The sequence below is a fragment of the Simochromis diagramma genome, unplaced genomic scaffold, assembly GCF_900408965.1.
Source record: "Simochromis diagramma unplaced genomic scaffold, fSimDia1.1 OVJJ01000387.1, whole genome shotgun sequence".
NCBI lineage: Eukaryota > Metazoa > Chordata > Actinopteri > Cichliformes > Cichlidae > Simochromis > Simochromis diagramma.
Window position 1 is genome coordinate 3,554,815 of NW_024387152.1, and position 23,026 is coordinate 3,577,840.

Here is a 23,026-nt window from a genome sequence, read left to right on the forward strand (position 1 = left end):
ATTCTAATTCTGTTGTTTGTTTTAAAGAAGCAATTGTTGCTGTCCATCAGCCTTGGAAGGTTTATAAGGCCATTTACAAAGAGATAAAGATTATTCACTAGTGGAAAACATTCAAGTCAATTATTATCCCTTCCATGAGTGGACATCCCAGAAATTTACCTCATGCAGTGCTCAGAGAAATTGCATCGAGTTCAGTAGCTACATCAGGCCCTACAGGCCTCAGTTAGCATGTTATATGTTCTCTAATTGAGTTTAAGTATAAGTTAATGACTTTACAATTAACAACAAGTCTGGTTTGGGAGGGTTGCAGGAGAAAACCTCTTCTCTATAAAAAGAACATGGCAGCAGAGCTTAGGTTTGCAAAATATCATCTGAACAAACCACAAGGCTTCTGGTACAAAGTCCTATAGACAGATGAGACCGAAGTGGAGATGTCTGGCCACAATACACAGTGACATGTATGGAGAAAACCAAGCACAGCATTAACACCTCATACCGACTGTAAGCGTGTTGGTGGAGTGGTGATGATTTGAGCTTGTTTACCAAAGTATTCTAGAGTCAGATGTGAGGCAGTCTGACAGCTGGAGCTTGCCATAAATTGGGTCATACAACATGGCAATGGTCCCAAACACAGCAGCAAATCTATAACAGAAAAGGCGAAAAAGAAAAGAATCAAGGTGTTGCAATGTCCAGACCGTAACCTGACCTTAAGAGAGCTGTGCATCCTCTAATGCGCACAGAGTGGGCCAGAATTTCTGCACAACAATGTGAAAGACTGATAAAGTCATACAGAAAGTGATTACTTCAAGTTACTTAATTATCCCTGAAAAAATGATTCAATGCACTATTTGACCATGAGGTTTGCTTAGTTTTTTATTTGCGGCTTCTGCATTTTGGCTTAATTTTTGTTAAATAACTAATGACCGGGTGGAAACCGTCATGTTTTGTTGTTCATCTGAAGTTGCATTTATCAAATTTTCAGACCTGGTTAGGATCAAATAATTTTTCATTATATCCTGATATGTAAAACCTTAGAACTGACAGAGGGTGTACTTTCTTTTTTTTCTGCCATGACAGTAGTTTAAAAGTGCAATAAAATGCATTCCAAGTATAAAAGCAATGGAAATTGGGCATCTTTCTTGGCGTTTCCTATAGAGATGTTCTTTGCTTGCTAGGGGGAAATTGAAACTGACTCGTTATGCTCTCTTGAAGAGTTTCTGTTACTGGCAGAGCATGGGGATTAGAGTGAGCTCGCTGTCATGAACAGGTTTTGCCTTTAGACTGAGAGAGAAAGTTTCCTTCTGACTGACAGCTGCTTCTTCTCTTTTGCTGTCAAAACAAGCGATTTTTAGCTTGCAGGTGGTTGATGACAGCCTCATTTATTCAAAATCTCAATAAAGCAAAGATTGTTATAGTGATTAAAGCCTGCGCTGGTATTTATGCAATCAAAACGTCAACACCAATCTCATTACATCACTATACTCATAGAATGGAATACAGTCTTAATTTAATCAAATTTTTTGTTTAATTAGTCACTATATTAATTACACGATTAGCTCCATTGAGGGAGATTGTGGTGATGGTCTTTACCCGTCAGTGGTACCCGGTGAATAACACGTGACTGGAGTAGTAATGGAACGAAGGATGGCAGGTTCATGGCACCATGCGCCTCGTTTCCATCGGTAAAAATGTAAACACATTCTTTCCTTGTGATGGTTTAATAATATCTATTAGACATTTTTCTGTGCCACAGTTTTTGCCCTGTTTACCAGCTTTGTGCTCATTCTGACAGAGCCTCAAAAAGCTAAGCACAGGTAGCCTGTGGCTACCAGCCTTGAACACAAACAGCATCTCCTCCTGCATTACCTGTAGGAAGGAGCTCCTGTCTGAGAAATACAGCGGGTATTCTGGTGCCCTTTTGAATAAGCCGTTGCACTTTTCATCCTCTTAAAAAAATCTTGGGAAGGTGAAGGATTATGGATTCTTATCGGTATATGAAGATCAGAGGGATTAGTGGTATAATCCCATTTAAACCCACAAAGAGTTTTGGCAACCTTGGCTAATTCTGTTCAGCTATGATATGCCCACTGCCCCATATGGTTACAGTGGCACAAAGCCCGATTATCTGCCTTCCACCCATCTCTGCTAGCCTTTGACTCGACTGGAACTCGTTAGATTTGTTCATTTATATCAGTCCCCTTGTCATCCAGGCAGATTTACTAAATTCACTGACCTGGACAGTCGCAGTGAAATGCAGTTAAACCGATCCTTTTTTTTCTTGCTGTGCTCGCACCTAACCTTACTGAATAATTTGTTTTAAGTGATTAATTGCCATTTAGGTGTGAAATTGCAATATAACACTTCTTTGCACGATAGCAGTGCAGCCACAATGCGTCACAGGAAAAAAAATATATGCAGACCCACCCTGCAGAAACTGCAGTGTGAAAAAAAATCGCTTTCTTCTTCTAGGACTCTCACTCATGTTGTTGAGCAGATAACCCTCTCTCACTCTCTTATGCGTGACACGTTGCGCTGTCGTTAAATATCAAGACCATCCCTCATCCTAATGACCTAATGTGAACGGCATCAACAATTGCTTCCTTCTCCCTCTTCGGACTTTAATCTCACCATCCTCCATCCACCCGACCTCCGCACAGATAGGTAATGGAGAATACAGGGATTGTGAATCACTATTTCATGACAGCAACTGCCTCTAGATGGGAAATTATAGAGGCCATACATTGAGCCTGAATATCCATATTATAATATGTCATGCCTAATAATCTCTGATGCTTGCGTTTTGGAGGAATAAATGGTTCGCATACACGGTTCCCTGGCAAATAGAGACACCCAGTACTCTCATCGGTATTCTGCAGAACAGCAGTATCAAAAACTTTGGCCAAGTAATTGTAGTAATGTTGAAATATGCTGCTTGATCTCTCTCCATTCAGTTGATCAAACAGGGGTTCTGTCAAGGCAGCTGTAGCTAACCCTCTGTTTCAGAGCTAAGAGCATGACAGCACTTCTTGCCTCTGTTTCTTTCTGGGTAAAGGAAGCTGCTGTGCTACAAGGCGCTATTTCATTTCTCTCTCTATTTGTTTCTCTTCTTCATGAAGTTTTGTTTGATCCTGGGGGATTCTGTTGAAAAGGAGGAACAGCAGACATGATGCTAATCTGACTTTAAAAATTAGTCCTGCTGAGGTTTCTGCACTGGACTAGAATTTAGTTGGTCAGGCCCTTATGGTACTGTGTCTGCTGAGTGCCAAGGGAAGCCTGTAAGTGACTGGATGAATTATGGAGGACTAAGAATGGTGGAAAGGATCATCATACATACTTAGCATGCGGTTATTGCAGTCACTACTCACCTGTATTGCTATGCTGCAGGAATATTACCATATTGCATTAATCAGCCTTTTATATTAACAGGCTGCCAGCCTTCTCTGAACAAGTTGTCCACATTAAGACTTTCTGTAACTCAGAATGTAAATGCTGTTATTCCTTCTTTAAAAGAGTTCTCTCTCTGCGTCATTCCCCATTGTTACAGTTTTGGTTACTAAGCCAACTATTTGACTTTTGCCATGTATCTAGAACAATCTCATCTCCAGGAATTACTGTAAAACAGAGCCATCTGTGTGCTAGAAAAAAACATATTCAGGGCAATACTGTGTATTGCCATGCACATTCATGATGGTGTAACTTGAAACAGTGAAGGTCTCAAATTGTTGCTGTGCTAAGCTGGGGGATTGCCAGGCTGTGAAAGCATCACAAAATAGCTTCATCTTGTTGTACTGGACTCGTTTAAAAATGTTACAAATGTGTTTTGCACTTACACGACCACCTTGATTAAATCCTGTTGGTTCCCCACAGCTGACAGAATGTAGACTGTGTTCATTGCAGATTTACAGGAAAGAAGGACCACAGCCAAAAATTTCACATAATTTCATCATCAAAGCATTTTCCCCACTGAAAAACCATCAAGTATATGAGTGCTGTGAGAATGAAGCCTCCTGATGCAGCACACTTTGTATCACCTGCAGTCACATTGCAGCACGGAGCAGAAAAATTTAGAGAAAAAAAACCCCAAAGTCACGTTTGATCGATAATTAGTAGGAACTGTATTTATCCATTCAGTGCTTGCTTGCTTGCTTGCTCTTCATGTTAACTAGTCATTGTCAGGGGAAATTGCAAACTCAATAATGCATACCTGATTTAAAAGACCATTGCCCTTTTGGTACCTGCTCTCTTCTCTGCCGCAGAGATTAGAGCAGGGTGGTGCATCTAAACGTGCCTGGAGCTGATACTTTACCAATTGCTGGATCTCATTTCCTGGTTTAATAGGAATATCTAACATTATTGTGACCTCAGGGAGATAATATGACCTGTGGAGCGTGCAGGGTTTACTGGCATCATTGGTTAGAGCTTTACTCGCTTTTCAAGGCGCCATCAAACTGCACGGTGGTGACTTGGAGTAAAGCATCAATAATTCAAGGACAGTTAATTCACCCTGAGACGGGTCTCTGTGGACCTCCAAGATAAAGCCCGAAAACTAAGCAGACCTGCTCCGTGAGAGTTCAGTTTTTCCTTTTGCCTCATGAAAGCAGATGCAGCAGCCACAGTTCAGTGCTAAGTGGATTTGTGTTGAGGTACAGTACTGTATAAAACTCTCTCAGACCCTCATTTCTTTATATTTTAGTACCCAGGAGCTGGACTTTTTTAAATGTAAAGAATTTGTAAAGCGGTCATGAGCAATAGTTGTCCAGGCTTGCTCAAGGTCTTTCAAAGTTGTTCTTTCAGCATTGGCTGCTTTTTCACTCATTTTCAGTCTATTGCTTGTATCTGAGCACTTTTTTGACCTATGAATATTTCAAGCATGACAAAGGCGCCTAACTCAAGGGATGAACCAGTGTTGTCTTTACATCTTAGACAAATTGGCAAACAGACAATTTAAAATCTCATCTTTAGACACTTTGTTACTAACAGGCGTTTGCAACAACACAGACGTTGTTCCTTTCTTTAGCTGAAAGATGATTCCCAAAGAACCATTAGCTGAAAACTTTGCATATCTCTACTTTGCAGTGTCCTTATCTGTACCTCAGATAAACAGCAAATCATATTCTTAGGAAATAAGAAAAATCTGGCAAAGACCTGAGAGGAACATTTCTAGTCTGAAATATTCTTAATGGAAGAGTGGCTAGATGTCCTTCAAGCACAAGAGAAGCCTGGAGAACTATTCCTCCACAGCATGACAACTGGTTTTATAGAGCTTTACTTCTTGTGATGCAGTCCTGGCAAACCTGATTGAGATGAATGGAAAACACCTCGTACCATACGTCCTAAAAACATTACAGAAATCTCATGTGCAGGCAGGCTCGGGTTCTCTGATATAATCCAGTTCTGAAAGTTCACTTAGGTTCGTGCTTGAGATTGATGTTATGAATAAAGGAACTTTTGCCATTATAGTCAAAGGCTGCCTCTTGCTTAGCAGTGTGTATGTAGTAGTACTGATATTCAGATCAGCTATCACAGCTTGATGAACAAGTCTGTCACAGCAAGTCTGACCTTCTAATGACTGGTCTCCAGCTAAGGCCACAGCAGGACACTCGTGTAATTTCCTTTTTTATCCAGAAGGATGATGGGAGCTGTAGCAGCTGGAATGCTATTGTATGATTGGAAAACAGATATGGTGTATTGCTCCGTGTTGGGTCGAATGGATTCTGCCTTCTTCTCACAGCTTCAGTGGATGCTGAGAGCTGGTTAGATTGGATATCAGGGGAAAAAAAGTCATTTTGTTCCGCTTCAAAAAATACAGCCAAATAACATTTAGGACAAACTGTGATGCAGCGCTGTCTCTATTTTTGTTAGAATCAGCCACTGGATTGGCAGCTTAGTGAAGAGGTGATGTATGGAAACACAGACATGCAGAGAGCGCCTCTTGTGCTGCGATATGTCTTGATCATCTGCTGGAGCGTGAATCAGTGGTAAACAACTACAGCTTTAAAGTCTCAATATGGTGCAGGCAATCGGGAATCGGAAGAGCTCTGCTTCTCAGCAGTCTGATATCACACTGCTCTGAAAACTTGGGAGCCTATATTTATAACTTGTTTTTCATTCTCTTAAGGTGGAGAAAAAGGAATAATGTGCTCATTAGAGCTGTCACACTGTCATACTAAATTAACATTGCAATTCTATATACTACTGAATTTAAAATACAATTGGATGTGAAAATAAGCCAGAAATGAAGCCTTATTGTACAATTCAAACAAAGAAGAATCTTAGAAACATAAATATTTCTAATTATTGATACTTCCGTCTCTCAAAAAGGTTATTCTTCTTTATATGGCTGGTTCCTTTAGGGGTTGCCACAGGAAATCATCTGCCTGTATCTCACCTTATCCCTAGTGTCCTGTTCTGCCACTCCAGCCCTGTGCGTGTCCTCCTTCGCTACATCCATGAATCTTATCTGTGGTCTTTCCTCTTCTATCGCTCAGAAGGTGTGAAATCAAACTTGTAGAATAGAAAGACACAAGAAAGCGTTTCAGCTCCACTTAGATGTTTCAGCCCCTTTCCCAAAGATGACCGGATTCAGTGGAATTTACAAAAGCGGATGCTAGAACTACTGACAATTCTTGCTGTTTACTGGCATCATGGATTAGTATAGCAAAATGCAACACAATGCCTCTAATTGTTAACCTGCTAACATCTAAAAAATGGTCAAAATGGATCGCTGTGAAAGTTTTACTTGGATGAGAGAAGGATATGTGTTTGTTTTCACAGTGGTATACCCGGGAAGAAATGTGGAACTGTTATCTTGTCTGCGGAGGAGCTTGGAAACTGCCGAGTAAGTCCAAAAAGTTTTAACCATCATACTTTTTTTGTTTTTGTAACTGTTTACACTTTAAGTGTCAGAGTAAATGTTTTGCAGTGTTCACTTGTCTCATGTGAACTCGACCCTTAAGCATCATTACATCTGACTTTAAATGAGCGAATTGTTAAATTGTGACACGTCACTGTGAGATCGCCTGCGTTGCATGGAATTGCTCCATTATCCGTGTTTAGCAATGTTCACGAGTCCGCTGAAGTGAAGTGGGATATTTAATATCCTTTACTCCAGCGAGATATATTGTGCCATAACTGTCCCCATTAAACGAGCAGGATATGCCGTGTTACTTTGCAATTGCGTTTGCCATTTGGAACTTGTGTACATAGTGGATATGCTATGAGTTTGAATAGCTATTTAATGAGACCGCCTTCATTTCAATCACTAAAACAGGCACTTGCTCCTATGTAGTGTGCGTTAATCCATGAGTCTGCGTTAATAACCTGTGTCCACTAATGCCCATTGACTTTCTCTCCACACTGCTAAATGAAGATAGTAAATAATCACATTATACTGCTGCCAGTGGAGCAGGACTTATTGACCGGAACAACCGGCCTCCCTCAGAGGCTGAACAAAAAGCCCTTGAGCTTCTCTGTAAATGTTTTATGATTCCCTAATACATGTAAGCAATGATTCAGTGGTTTCTAACTTCCTGACATACTTGTTTAGCTTAAAAAAGCACCTTGTTTAGCAATCATTGTACCTGACTAGGTGTTTTTTTTTTCTTATTGTTTATTCCCTGACAAATAAAGAGTCTCCTGTTAGAGTGAGACTGATAAGACCTGCTGATAATGAAACCACCATGATAAGCATTACTGATTCTGCACTGCTGGATTGAAGTGTCAGTGCTCACAGTCATTGGAGGGCTGCTGTGAGTCATCAGGTGCATTGGATCTGCGAATGATAGGAGTTAGCATCATCAATGCAAAGCACCTCTTCAAGAGGCGATTCAGTAATATAAATGCAAATGATCGTTACTGGTACAAATGATGATTTCCCTTCTCCCAGACTCCGTTAGAGAGACACCGACTAGACATGTCACCGCAGACCTGCCCTGTATACACAGAATTTAACCCTGAACAGAAAAGAGAAAGAACAGGCAAATGAAAGCAACGACGTACTAAAAGCGTGACTCCGAAGACAGCGCTGTCAGCACAACACCGCACCTGTGAATTCTTACAGTCTGGATTGCCACCATCCATCTGGTTGTTGTTTATTCTATAATCCACCTGTGACCAATAAATGGAGGCAGCTGAGTTGCAGCATCGCCCGAGGTAAACACTGCAACTCTTGTTTGGGGAAAGTGAGACGAGCAGAGGGAGAATCGACTGGGGAAGTTCTGCAGGGACTGTGAATCGAGAACTGGGCTGGCTCTCACCTTCGTGGTGGATTTGCCAGGTATCATTAGACAGAGCAACAGCCTCCGCATGGATCAAAGGCTTCCTCTTGGCTGTCGTTGCCTCTGGCACATAGGAGTGCAGAGCAGTGGCTGGCTCGCTTCACATCTTCCACACGGTCCAGCTCTGTCTGATTTAAATAAAAGTAAACCACACAACATTTAACATATGGAAGCTGTAAACCTCAGTCCTGGTTATCAGTTCGACTCACAATTATTCACAAAGTGGCGATTTTGTTTATAAAACTTGACACCACAAGTTTTCTACAGAGAGGCTTTTTAGTCTGTACAGAACAGCCTCACGTCCTATGAATATGGAAAAAGTAATCAAGTAAATTAAATGAAATAAAATAACACAAAACCTCTTGAATGAATTTAAACTAGCTCTGGTAACATTAAAACCCTGATTACACTAACATTTTTCATTTATCAAGCAAACGTTCTTCACTTTTTGAGCTTACATAATGCTCATCCTTACATTGACAAAAAATCCTTCACCTGAGGCTTACAGTCATAATAGACGAATGCTCGGATGAATGGAGTGATGCGCGAAGCTTATGATTCATTTTGTGATTCACTACAGTCTGCAATCCCAAGGATGTCATAAGCTTGTGTAACATGAATTCAGGCACTGTGTGCATTGCTTTGTATCTCTTTGAATAGACCCACCCCACTCTCTGTAAGTGGCAGTGTGCATTGCTCTGCCACTTACCCCATGCGGTGATATCTTAGTAGAGCAGAGAAACGGGTAGGAGGATGTAGACTGAAGTCACTATTCCCCTGCTGCTCCTAAACCTCAGTGGCTGAAATGAATGTTCTGCCTTTTCCTCGCTTAATGAGAGAACACTGCTAGGCTCCGATGTGGGTATGTGTTATCCATGCCTAATGAAGGCTTAGGGCACTGTGCTGCCATGATAGTGTAATTGTAGAAGCTGTGTCAGGGTTAAACAGGACAGTTATACTACGGATCTATTTTTTAAGGGCTTTCATATCTGACCTAAGCAAACTTTCCCAACATGATGTGTTAGTTTTAATGCACCAAACAGCACCTTGGAAAATTAAACGTTCTTGTGAGAAAACCACAGAGGGAGAGCTTGACACACTGCAGGTAGAAAATGCAAAGATATTGCAGGCTGGATAGAAAGGTAGATAATAACTGAAAATGACAGTAGGAAATGAAAATGGATATATAGCAACCCATTCAGCTGCCAGCGCTGACTGTTTTAATCATAGCTTTACTCCTCACCTGCTTCAACATTTCCACCACAGTGAAAGGATTCAAACTGTGGTTTAATCAGATTAGCTCATTCTTTAAATTGTTCCAGCGCAACAATTTCATTCTTTTGGACTCTAAAGCAGTAACTGTATTATTTCAAATAGTTCAAAATAAGTGTTGTTTATTTAACATTGGACCTTGTTGAATACTCTTATTTAGTCCACTCTTCTTTTTAGCGAGCCCCTTGAACAATAGGCAGGTTGGAGTCCTGCATATACAGTTATAAAAAAAATACATAGCTTCCAGTGTGGAAATATGACGCCAGTGAAGTGTCATTCTATCTGAAGGCCACTAAATAGAAATAGCTGTGGCTGCAAAGAGTCTTCTGGTCCTATAGAAGTCTATGAACATACAGCTCTCTGATGTAGCCTCTGTAAATACTTTCCTGCTAAGTTTATGGACTCACTCAATCATTTTAGATCATACTGAATAGAAAATTAAGTCTATTATGAAAATCTTGGTCATACCAGGTTTTAAAATGCTAGATTATCTGCCGCATGAAACCCGCGCGTAGCTACGCCCACCTTTCATCCTCTTCTTTTATGCCATCTTTTGTACTGGCAGAAAATGAGGACAAGCATAATATCCCCCTCTTAAGGAGAAAACTGCAGGAGTTATTGTACTTTGAATTATGTAGTAGCTCCATGGTAGTGCTGTGTCCCAGGCAAAAAGTGATGTTTTTGGGGGTTAGCGAGAGGCAGGTCAGTGGCAGACCGTGTCCGACTGATGTGGGTCAAAGCAATCAATAGAGGCCCTGCCCTGCACCATGCTGGTTTAGATCTAACAGCGGCACTTCAAAACCTAAAAGCCCTGAAGACCAGCTGGGTAAAGACAGCTCCTCCTTTTGCTCCTTGAAAGCTTCAATGTCTTCTGGCATAAAACTTTAACAGACTCTAAGATGTGAGAATAAGACCCCAATTTACATATGTGGTACGTTTGGGGGGGGTACAAAGCTGTTAAGAAGGTTTGAACATCATTCAGGTGAAGGTGATGATTGGGGTGCTGATGGAGAACACTTTGCAGAGCTTTTCTTCTGATGTGGACATTTACCTGTCCAGTGTGCCCATTAAGCAGCTTCATTATTGTACTCTAGAGTGACCACAGGGAGCCAAACTGGAATCAAGAACATTATGGAGCATGCTCTTTGTCTTTGATGTGGCAGTACACATTGAAATGCTGCCTAAATGAGTATAATTATGATAATACCAGCCTTTCTAATGTATCATTAGCTGCACTCACACCCCCCACATGCTTTTGTACACAGGCCCCTCCCCTCTCTGTGTGCAGGGTGTTAGGATCCATTTATGTGCCTCTGTATGGTTACTCTTATTGTTATTTTATACAGCACAAGGTATTTTCATTTGCCGTGTTCCATCTACGTTGTTATGCAGGTGTTGCATAATAAAGAAATGGTAATGAATGCATTTGCAGGTTTTTGAAACTAGAGCCCACTGTTTGGATTTGCTGTCCTCTTATTAAGATTCAGTCAGCACTTTGCTTTTAGTTGGTGCTTCAGTGCTTTTATATCTTGGCACACAGCATGTGTACACAAACATCGGGAGGCAAACACAGCCAGTAGCATGGATTTAAAGTGTCCTGTACTTTTCCGTCGTTCCATTTCTCTGACTGCCTTCCTCCTTTGTCTGTAGGATTACGCCACCATGCAATTTTGTGCCAACAAACTGGATAAAAAGGACTTCTTTGGAAAGTCAGACCCCTTCATGGTCTTCTACAGAAGTAATGAGGATGGCACGTGAGTTTGTCTTTCGCATTTGCGTCTCTGTAAGTCAGGGGTGTCAAACTCAAATACACAGTGGGCCGAAATTCAAAACTGGAACAAAGTCGCGGGCTAACGTTAATATTTATTGAAATATATTTATTCCTCCAGATATAAGAATGAATCTTTTCTTATGGACTCAAACACGTTTTGCTGAAAAACTGAATATGGAACAAGCAAAGCTTAATACTAAACAATATATATATTAGCTGTATAATACCAGTAGGCCAGCTCTAATAGTAATTTGGTATGGCTTCGCGGGCCAAATGTAATTAGGCTGCGGGCTAAATTTGGCCCGCGGGCCAGAGTTTGACACCTATGCTGTAAGTCTTCTGTTTTGGCGTATCAAAGCCGGGCTGGAGGGCATGAAGCTCCAAGAGGAAGGGAAGCAGGGTTGAGAAAATTAGAAATAAGATCGAGACCCCTTGAACTCAGCTGCATACCGATGAATTCATGCAGACATGGTTTCAAGGCAAAGCAGTTTTCTGCTTCAGATGTGAGAAGATTTTATCACTGATTTTTTTTAAGTGTTCGTTTATATTTTAGAGATGTTTGTTTTAACTGCATCTCCAGGTTCACTATCTGCCACAAGACCGAGGTGGTGAAGAACACACTGAACCCTGTGTGGGAGCCCTTCTCCATCCCTGTCAGAGCGCTCTGCAATGGAGACTATGACAGGTAGGTTGACTGATGATGTACAGGTGAGTCTCATGAAGACAAACAAATATTCCCACACACTCAGAGTTTGTTTTTCAAGGAGAAATTAAAGCGGTGCAGAGTTTTAATATGTGGTGTAGCTCTTACAAAGTGGAGCAGGGCTATCAGATTTAGAGCAAATTGATTTTCTAATGTTATTCTATCCGCTGCTGAAATAGACAATTATTACAGGCTGACTAGCACTACATGCCACCTTGCCTGGCTCTTTATTGATTTCTCCACAATCACAGAGAGCCTTTCAGAGCATTGCAGGGTTTCTGATTGGTTTCTCTGGTGGCAACTTCTAGCTTATCTGAATCTTTTCAGAGTGAAGGGCATTGCAGAATACCCGAGGAGCAGGAAGAGTTTTGGCAGGAAGATAAAATAACACGAGCGAAAAAAGAGAGCGAGAGGAGAGGGAGAGTCGGTCTAAAGATGTTGACAGGTGGCTGGAACAACACAGGAGCCCTTCTATGTGTGTTTGTGTGCAGAAGCAGGAAAATGTTTAGACCCAGACAGCCGCGCGAGTGTGTAGAAGAACATGTCAAACCATGGCCTCCGCTACACTGGGTGTCAGCGAAGGTTCGCTGCTTTCAATCCTGTCTCTGTTCACCTGCCCGGAGAAGCTAATTGGGTCAGACAGATGGAGCAGAAGCATGAAAGTATCCTGATTCCCTTTGAGGATTTTGATGACAAGAGAAATCTGCAGCCATTTAGGGTCTCTCGGCTTTTCTTTTAAAATATCTACAGTTTCTGAGATCTATACAGGAGACCTGCTGCACGGCTGTTGCAATTTATCAGTCTTTTCATCCAATACTTTTCAAATCATGACATTTTTATTTCTCTTTAAATTGTATAAGTAGAAATGGCCTGGTTTCTCCCCCACAGGCTTTTCTTTTGGACTCCAGTAAAATGCACAGACAGGCTGGTCTGTGCTGTATTTTCTGCACTACCGTCTTTCATTCTTGTTCCCTTTTCTCCTGCAAATATACAGCAAAATTTACAATATATTAATAATGATGTATTGACTGTCTCTCTGCAGTCACATTTTTCACCCTCATGAGAATCTGATAAATCTCTTGCAATCATTTGTCTTCGATAGCGATCAGAAAGTGAAATCTCTCCCATTTTCACTCCAACACAACGCTGGTTGCAGAAACTAAAATGAAATTGATTCGAGGATCGAGCTGCCCCCAACTTTGCTGATTATAATGATGCTGACTCATCACAGGCAAATCATCTGTCACAAGTGGCCCTGAGTGTCAAGAATCATTTGTTTTTTTCATACTAGTCAAGATTGCAAAGTTTTCTAACTCTGACTCTGAATGTCTGGTTGGTTTAGAGGGAGACAAGTGATGAGTTCATCACAGACCATTAGAGGAAGTCTCCTTTCTTTGTGCGTTACACAATTTGGACATTTGTTAGCTGGGAAAAATAGTGCAGACACAATTAGTTCAGGTCAGGATAACAGAGTAGCCCTCCGATACTTATCTGCCTCTTGGATCCGCTGACAAGTGACTGACAGCAGCAGCTGATGGGAAGATGGGGGTGGCAAGCCACTAGTCTAGTTTCCATCAGTGTGAGAAGAAAAGAGGAGGCATCTTCCTCATTCTGCCTATATTCTCTCAGGCTTGCTCATTTGTTTTTTTCTCCTACCGACTTATTTTGGGAACTTGCAAAATATGCTAATATCCCAAGAGGTTACTTTTCTGTCTTAGGCATGTGGGGAGAAAATGCTTTACCTAAACTGTTGGTGTTGTCGCCCAGCTCTTTACTCTGTGAGATACACAAAAACAATTCATTTAAATATTTAATGCTAGTTTATTAATCCGCACCATATTTTTTTTATACATAAATTAAGCAGACAGAAACCCAATAAGCTCTGTGAATTTGTATTATTGTCAGTCTTGCTTAAATGTTGGCAATTACTGAGACTGGCGCTTAATAATCAGCTAATAAATTTTGAAAACCTAACATGACTCAGGCTGCCACGCAGTATAGCTTCAAAGAGAAAACAAATGTTGTCACCATTAGATCTCTAGAAAGATGTTTGTGTCTTTTGCATGCAAAACACAGAGCATGCTCTCTTTGATGGCTTTAATTCAGCTTTCACTAACAATTAATGAGCTTAAGTAACTTGGTTTGTCACTTTCAAAATGCTCTTTGTAACATTTCTCCTCAAGAATATTAAGTTTGTAGCTCACGCAAGGCATTAATATGTTCACACAAGGAAACAAACACATTTTCTGCTCTTTGATGTGCTTCCTAGGACAATCAAGGTGGAGGTGTATGACTGGGACAGAGATGGGAGGTAACTGATGCACAGAGGAGCGTGTGCACACACATGCACAAGAGAAATATATCAAAAAAATATTTTTCATCCCTAATAGACAACGCTATTTTACTGTCTTTACTGACTACTAAATTATAGTTACTTTTTTTTCAGTACGCATTAATGGTTATGTGCTTTTATCTTCCACCAGTCAAGGCTGTGATGACGCTTTTTGTCTCCTTTCCACCAGCCATGATTTCATCGGTGAATTCACCACAAGTTTCAAAGAGCTGTGTCGGGGTCAGAACCAGCTGAATGTGTATGAGGTGAGCGGAGATAAAATCGACCAATACCATCATCACCTTCAGAGCAGCGGACCTTTATGTAAAAGCTGCAAATGTTGACTGCTGTAGGGAGCTCGTTTGCTTTAAGCTGCTTCCAAGTAGAATGCAAATCACTTTCTGAAGCCACTATGGCAGACGCAGTTTCAAGTGAAATTCAGCACATCGAGCTGAATGTGACCGGCCAAAGCTATGCGCGAATTATTAATGAATGAACCTTGGAAGCACCTGTGCCAAAAAACGATTCTGATGGCACAAAAAGAAACCTCAGCTTCGTTTGTGCATGCTAGTGTGAGAAACCTGCCTCGGTCTGAGAACAAATCAGCGTGCCCTTTATACTCAGCAAGGTCTTGTTTCATGACAGGAAGTTCTACAGGTCTCACTTGTTTGAGCAAAGTTGTGGCTGTTCAAGATTAACAACTAGCCTCCCCTGTTTGTCCTCACCCTACCCGCTATTAAGCCTCTCAGAGGTTAAGTGGTGCCATAGATCGACTGGGGAAGAGTGCTTCTGCGGTGGGAATACAAATGGAAATGCGACAGAACTATGTTACTTATTCCTTCCTTTGGATCGCACTCAGAAAGTCTGAATAGGTCCCTGCTCATTAAAACAGTTGCCATATTACATTAGCCTCTGAATCAGTCATAGAAGCACTCTAAGAAAAGAATAAGGCCAGTAAAGGTAGAGAGTAAGGGAAAAGCTGATGAGTTAGGTTAGGAAAGACGGTGCCCTTTTACACTGCTGACACGGCATAAGGATGTGCATCCATTACCCTTCACCAAACCTTTCTATATATAAAACGCAGGTAAGGTCAGAGACCTTAAAAAACTTTTGTGATGTGGACAAAAATGACATAACACCACCTTCTCATTATGGAGAAATAAAGAAATTCAGTATGTCACATGCCACATTTTTCAGCTCTTTGCATATTTTTGTATATTCAACGTGACGTGCAGAAAGCTTGTAAACATTAGACGACAGCAGGCTAATGTCAGTACAGGACGCTGTAGCTGAATGTGATTCCTTTGTGATGTCATGTGAAGTTTTGGCGGCTGAGTGATGGTCACAACGCTGTGAGGCATAATTTTTGGAAGACGAGTTCAGGGGGCGCTTTTAGAAAGTACAGAACCAGAAAGGAAGAGTAGAGAAGAGAGACGAAAGGAGGGTAGAATGGGACCTTTTACTTTATTATCCTGCACAGCTTCCTCCAGGCTCATGCTTTGTGTTTGTGTGCAGACCTTTAGAATGAGCAGTGCAGATATTTGACTTTGCTCACTGTTGCATACAAGTTTTTGGCTGCAAGCTTAAATGTAACTTTAATTTAATGCACTGAAGGCTGTAATCACTCTGCTCGCCTTGGATATCACTCAAGTATTTCCCAATTTTTTGTTTTTAGTGAAGTCTATAGGTGTTTGCACAGTGTTGCACTCATGCCCTTGTAAACCACCACACAGGATTTGAAATGAAGCAGCCAATATCTAATTGAAGTGCAGCGTATAACCTCTAACCATACACCGGGTAACCAGAAAAGCAAGCCAACTGTTTAGGAATTACAGACTTTTTTATTAGTCCCTCTATTTTCACAACATATGTAGCTGGACAAAGTAATTTAATACAAAATGTCAGCTATATAAACATACCGAAGGCTACAGCCTATGCATATCAAAAAGTGCAAGGTTTTCTCGCTTGAAATGCTCTGTCAGCCTCGCTCAGTCGCTGCTTATTAAGGGAGCTCTGCCTTTTTTCTTTTTGGCTAGTTTTGTGTTCAGTAAGTGAAAAACATGCTCACTTGGGATGGAATCAGGTGAAAGACTAGGTCATCTAAAAATATTTAATGTCTTTGCCAAAAAGCTCTTAAGCTGTTTTCACTGCATGTTTCGGGTCATTGTCCATGTGCACTGTGAAGCGCTGTCTTGTCAGTTTTTCTTCATTTGGCTGAAACTGAGCAGAAAGTGCAGCTCTGTCGTCTCTGCTGCTTTTATCAGCAGTCACATCATCAATAAACACTAGTGACCCACTTCCACTGGCAGCCATGCATCCCCGTGCTAAAACACCGCCTCCACCATGTTTGACAGATGATGTGTTTTCCTTTAGATCACAAGCTGCTTCTTTCCTTTTCGGCGCTCTTAGTTAATTTTGGTTTCATCTGTCTCCAGAGACTTCTTGTTCCAGAGCTGGGCAAGATTTTCTAAGACATTTCCTAGCAAAGTGTAATCTGCTCTTTCTGTTCTTGAGTGCCACATGTGGTTTGCAGCTTGAGCTAAACCCTTTGTAGTTACATGAATGAAGACTTGTCGTGATTGCAGGCTCTGACACGCCTACCCCTGTTGAGGTGCTCTTGATTTGGCTAGAGGTTGTGAAAGGAATTCTGAGATCATTCAGCTTAAGTTATTTTTCATGGCCGTCCAGGCTTGAACTCACCAGCGCTTTCCTTCCTTTTAAGAATTAGCCAGATTGTTGTCTTGGCCACTCCTATATTTTCTGCTCTCTCTGATGGCTCGCCTTTGTTTTCTCAGGCTAATTACCAAATGCAAATTTTGGAATCAACTGCATACCTTTTATCAGTTTAATTTACCAGTTAATTGTACAATTACTTTTGATGGCATGGGAATGGAGGGACTGCGCAGAAAATTTGAATTTGAAGCAATATTTTGAGCTTCATTTCCTTTCTTCCACTGTGGTGGTACATAGAAGCAAAAGCACAAAAATCGTGTCACTATCCAAAAGCTTGGACCTGGCTGTATGCATCTGCCGCCACTGCACATAACTGTGCACTTGCACTCACTCTGTATGTGGTTATAAGCACCACAGCTGCCAGCATGCATGTGAAATTTACAGTAGACTGCTTATGCTTATAAAAATCCCTCTGAATTATCTGCACTTTGCTGGAAGGCATGATCAATGGTATCTCATTCTCACCTGCTACAGTTATTGGATTCACTCCCTATGCTCCATTACCCTTACAGACATAGAGTAGGAGGACAAAGATGTTTTTATTACTTGCCCAAGGGTGGATAAAAAGAATTGTGCTGCAAGTTTACATTATCATTATCCTTCGTTCCCATTCTGCCTTCATACCAGGTGGTGAATGCCAAGAAGAAAATAAAGAAGAAGAGATACATCAACTCTGGGACGGTGAGTCTGAGATACTGTAAGAGCAAATCTCCTTGTGCACGCACACCCCTGCCTGCCTTCTCTTTTGTATTCAGCAGGAAGTTTTCACTAAGTGGATTGCATGAACTCTGTTAAATGTTTTTCTTCTATTCCCATTCCCTGAGCTTATGATCCAGACAGTGAATTTAAGTAGACGGGAAAACATTCCCATGACCTCAAACGGGATGATTATTCAAGTCTGTAAAGCTAAATAAAAGAGACTTGTGTCTGTGTCCTTTCCCTGAAGAATAGTGACAGAAGTTCATAAATGAGCCGCGGCTTTGCTACAGCTCTTAGCGTATACTGTGACTCTGTAATTAAAATTTGTGCCTAGCTATCCATCAAGCTGATCATCCATCAGTCCACAGGCACACTGACGCTCAGTGATTGTAATTCTAAGGCGCTGCTTCGGCAACGCAATCATTTTGCATGGATAGGTCATTTTGAGAGGTCAGTGTTAATGTGTAGATTGGTAAATTTTGTTTAATTAAAAAGGACGAGTTAATCTTTTGGGGCCTTTTTTTCCCTCTCAGGTATCCTTGTTGTCATTCAGTGTAGAGTCAGAGCACACCTTCCTGGATTACATCAGAGGAGGGTGAGTCATGCATTTGTGTGCAAGTTACATTACTTTGTTTATGTACTCACGCTGTTTGTGTTTCACCTCTACGAGTGGCTCACAGAAACTATGACCACATAGTTTCATTTACTGCACTCAAAAATTTGATTTGCATACTGGAAGTTCACTGTTTGAATTTAATTGTGCACAATGATGTCTGTGCAGACTCCCTATTAGTATGAGTTTAACACATGTACAAGTAACATATTATTTCCAGTAGTTCATCTGTCGACTGGACCTTTTAGTTCTTAAACACAGGTGTGAGTAATTACATTGATTACGGCTTGCATGCAGCTAGAACAAAACCTTCATTAACATCATTAGAGACACCTGTGCTGTCCCACTTTGTCATGTCAAAATGACTGCTGTGAAGAGGGGCTTTGGAAAATGTATTCATCATTTGGATTATTTTTTTATTCCTAGACAGGCAATTGAACTTTTAGCACATAAGACTCTAATGATTCCTGTCAGAATATTTTATGTGTCCAAAATTTAATTTGATGGAGATTTCAAGTTTAAAAACAAATCTTGTTTTGCAGTTTATTACACATTTAAGTGTTAAGCACACTGATAAAATAATATTAGCTAAGGTATATAGCAGTTAATATAATAATTAGCGCTGTCAACGTAAATCTCATTAAAATGAGGTTAACGCCATAATTGCATTAACGTGGCAAATCTCCGTTAGCGAGTTACCCGTGATCGCCCCGTGCGTGGGGCTGCACGGCATCAACACGTTAGCACGGTTAGCTCGTTAACGGGCAGAGATTTGCCGCGTTAATGCAGTTATGGCATTAACCTACGGTGGCCCTGAGAGGCCAAACGGACTGCAACTTCAGAAAACACTTGCAAAAAGAAATATGCTGCAAAAAGAAAAATGCTTCTTTTTGCAGCATTTTTCATTTTGCAAGTGTTTTCTGAAGTTGCAGTCCGTTTGGCCTCTCAGGGCCACCGTATTAACCTCATTTTAATGAGATTAATGCTGACTGCGCTAATAATAATCATAATCATAGTATCATATCACTGTGACATCCATGCACAGCTGTTCTTGCATGGTGGTGAAATCTGCAGTGTTTAAATATCATTCAGGCAACCACTGACCTAGAAAGCCATGGAATTACAGATTTCACCACACTAACGCGCTTTAACTATGCATTAATGGCTGTGTTTGGGTGTCATTTCATGGGAATAAAACACCAATACGATATTGCAGATGCTTGTATTGACATTTGTAGGCTCAGTTTCAGGATTTTTATGCTAGCACTGATGCTATATTGTCAGTATAACACAGTACGTAATCATTATTATCATATGATCATTTACCACTCAATGTGAACACTTAACATCCATCCCAGTCTTTCCCATCCATCCATCACATTTCTCACTGTTAACATACCAACATGTCCTCCAGCCTGCCAAACACAGCACGAACGCTTAATGCTACCCTTTAGCATCTGTGCAATAACTATAGGAGACCCAGCACTCTGGCTGTTTGAGTGAGTCATCTGCTCAAGAAAAACAGCTGTTCTGTGTTCATGGTCATAGATAGTGGTGCTGCTGACTGTAAATAGTGATATGCTGAGTGAGGCTCTGTTTGCTTGTATTGTGTAACCACTGAATCAGGGGTATGACAGTGGGATAGTGGTCTAGAGTGATGTAGTGTGTGCAGAGCACCTGGGTTTGCTTGGACTTTTCTGATGTTTGCTCTCAGATATTTGCTGTCAAATGGAGGAAGAATAAAAGAAAAGAGGTCATAAAATAATTTAAATTCAAATTTATTTTCACCATGCATAAATCTGGTAGAACAACAGTCAATAGTGAGTGTTAAAACTTTATACAGTGACAGCCATCGCTGTGACTAATACACGGAAATGAGTCAGGGCTGTGAGATTTAACACGGTAGTTTTAAAATGCATTACACTGGCTCCCCCTTTTTACTTTGTTTCCTGTTGTTGCTGCCCATGGCATAACAAGCACTCATCCATGTTTTCCTCAGTGTTACTGAGTGTGGTTACTGAGGTGCTTCTGATTTTTCACATAACAGCTCAAAGTGTGGCCCCGAAGGAAACGATTGTGTCCACAGCCACAACTCCGGAGTAAATGAATATGAATGATTATGATAGAATATGGAGAAGATCTGAGGGCTTAATTAAGGGCGAACATCCTGTCACATATGGAAATGTTTCTCAGTGGATCAGTGGCTGCCCTGGTTTTAGTTTTCTGCTGCTTTGCTGCTGGTGGCTGAGTGTCCCAGATCTGTCCCGTTGGTCTCTCTCCAGCTCCCACAAACGGACACACATACTGTACCCTCACACACAGCACACATTCACTCACTGTCAAAACAGCAGTGTTTTCACCTTTTTCTACTTGTTCGACTCTGATCTAATTTGTCCTTGAGAAACCGAAGAAAAATGGAGGAAGAGGGGAAATGGGAAAACAATGAGGTTAGAAGTACTGATACGATAGATCAAACTATGTTGTGCTGTATTTGCTCTCAGATTTTAGTTCTTCTGGGGTTTTTTTTCTCTCATTTTTATGATGGGGCAACCTATCATCATTTTGGATTCACCAAACCAGATAAGCAATTATCCAAGTTCACAGCAACCTACATATGAGAGCTGATACTTGGGGAACATGCACTGTCCTACTGCCTTTTTTCTAAACTGACATTTAGAAAAAAAAGGGGCCTCAAACCAAGCTGTGAGAGAGACTGCACTGACCTGTTTAAAATTGTGTGCATTTATTTATAAGTGTGCGTTGAATAATTAGTAGTAAACATGCTTATGTCTTGAAGTAAGATTAAAAAATGGTCTGTAAAGAATTTAGTGTACCATTTTCCTTGGATTTTGTCTTCATATACAGGAACTTGTGAATATGGACAGCAGTTTGATCCTCAGTGTCTCTGGTCTGCATGTGGAAATGCCCTTGAGCAAGAAGCTGAATCTTAATTGCTCTGATGCATCTATCAGTGTGTGTGTGTGTGTGTGTGTGTGTGTGTGTGTGCTAGATAAAGTGCTTTACTTGAATACAGTAGAATAAAAGTGCTTTAAGAGTGTGTGTGTTTGTAAATGGGAGAATGTGGCTTGTGTAAAAAGCACTTTGAGTGGTTAGGAATACTAGAAACTGCTTTATCAACCCCAAGCCATTTTCAAACTAAAGAGACGCTTTCTGTCAGACTGCTACGGTTCCTAAATATAGAGAAAAGACACCACTCCAAAGACCTTCCATATAAGGGTTTAAAATGTCTATTTTTAGGTAGTTCCTTGTGATTTCCCTTTGTGCTTCCACGTTACACCTCCAACACCTGCTTCCAGCCTCCAACGGCCAACACCTCCTCCCAGCCCCCCCGCCCCGATGGCCAGCAGAGAACAGGGGTGTGTGAAGACTCCATACCTCCCTCCTCTCGCTCATGTGTAGTGTTGCTGCGTGTTGTTCTAAGGTGCATTTAAAACACGGGAGAGCATGGTGCTGCTGCCAGAGAGCAGCAGGTGCTAGCATGGCCCCTCCCGAGAACCCTCAATGGTCTGCATGGATTTAAAATTGAGAGGTGGGCACCGGCGCCAGAGGTGGGGTTGAATACACAGACCGAGTGTGAGTAATGTGGATGTCTAAGTTGTGGAATAAAATTGAGGCACGGGTGGCCAGAAGGGGACAGAGGGGGGGGGGGGGGGGGGCGATGCCTCCCCTGCACCCTGGTGACACACCCGCACCCCAAGGCCCTACTTGTGTGGGTGGGTGTGTTGGAGGGAGGCAGCCGGGGATGGGGAGGAAAAGAAGGGAGGAGCAAGATGCCCCTCCCTGGGGCCAGCTCCCCTGCTGACCCCAGTAGGCACCCTCGTCCTTCGGCACCCACCAAGGCAAGGGGGCCCAGGCCCATCCAGACCGGGGCCTACGGCAGCAGGACCGCCCAGCCCCACAGGACCCGGGGCAGCCCACTCGACCCCACCGCAGAGGAAACTGTACCCACCCTAACATTCAATCATCTCTCAGACTGCACAAGACAGTAGACACCCAGGTTAAGTTTATTCTCCACCTCTCCTGTGACTCTCCCCCACCTGCAGAGTGGACTCCTGCAAGGATGGAACAAACTCCCTGTCAGCTGAAGAGCCCCCTAGTTAGGCTGATGCGCCAGAGGCTCCCTGCGCCAGGGCTGAGCCCCCATGCACCCACCCGCCCACAACCTCGGCGACACACCAACAAGGACCGAAGCCCCCAAGGCCCAGCCAGAGCCCTAGCACGGAGGCGAAGCACTCCCAAACCCCAAGCCCCCACGCCTGCCCCGGATCCACTCAGGGGCAGCCAGGCTACCAGGCCAGTAACCTACGTCCGCCAGCACAGACCCTCCCCCAGGCCTGCTGCACGCAGCCACAAGGAGAACACCCTCTAAGAGCAACCAGAGCCACTAACCAGGTCATGACCACAACCCCTGGGTTAAGCCCTCCAGGGATAATGTCCCTAGGGATTCTCCAGACGCCCTAAGCCCGTCCCAACCTCCACATCAACCACAATGGCGAAGGCGGGACCAAATCACGACCCCCCCACCCCCGCTAGGTGATGGAGCCGATCATTCTGAATCTTGCACTCAGAATTATCCAGACACCACACACATTTATCCACACTCTAC

The 23,026-nt window shown here is 42.1% G+C and overlaps 1 protein-coding gene across 5 annotated transcripts in view; it reads left to right on the forward strand.

The window, feature by feature from the left end:
- Positions 1-23,026, forward strand: part of cpne5a (copine Va) — an 84,536-nt gene that overhangs the window by 34,744 nt on the left and 26,766 nt on the right. For 3 of the 5 annotated variants that reach the window (XM_040047709.1, XM_040047710.1, XM_040047711.1), the window contains 7 exons: positions 6,775-6,838; positions 11,199-11,302; positions 11,900-12,004; positions 14,292-14,333; positions 14,545-14,620; positions 17,715-17,768; positions 18,320-18,381. In XM_040047709.1, coding sequence (XP_039903643.1) covers positions 6,775-6,838; positions 11,199-11,302; positions 11,900-12,004; positions 14,292-14,333; positions 14,545-14,620; positions 17,715-17,768; positions 18,320-18,381 — 507 coding nt within the window. Of the gene's footprint in view, positions 1-6,774; positions 6,839-11,198; positions 11,303-11,899; positions 12,005-14,291; positions 14,334-14,544; positions 14,621-17,714; positions 17,769-18,319; positions 18,382-23,026 lie in introns of those variants that run through there. The other 2 variants (XM_040047712.1, XR_005698268.1) reach the window with 2 other exon arrangements.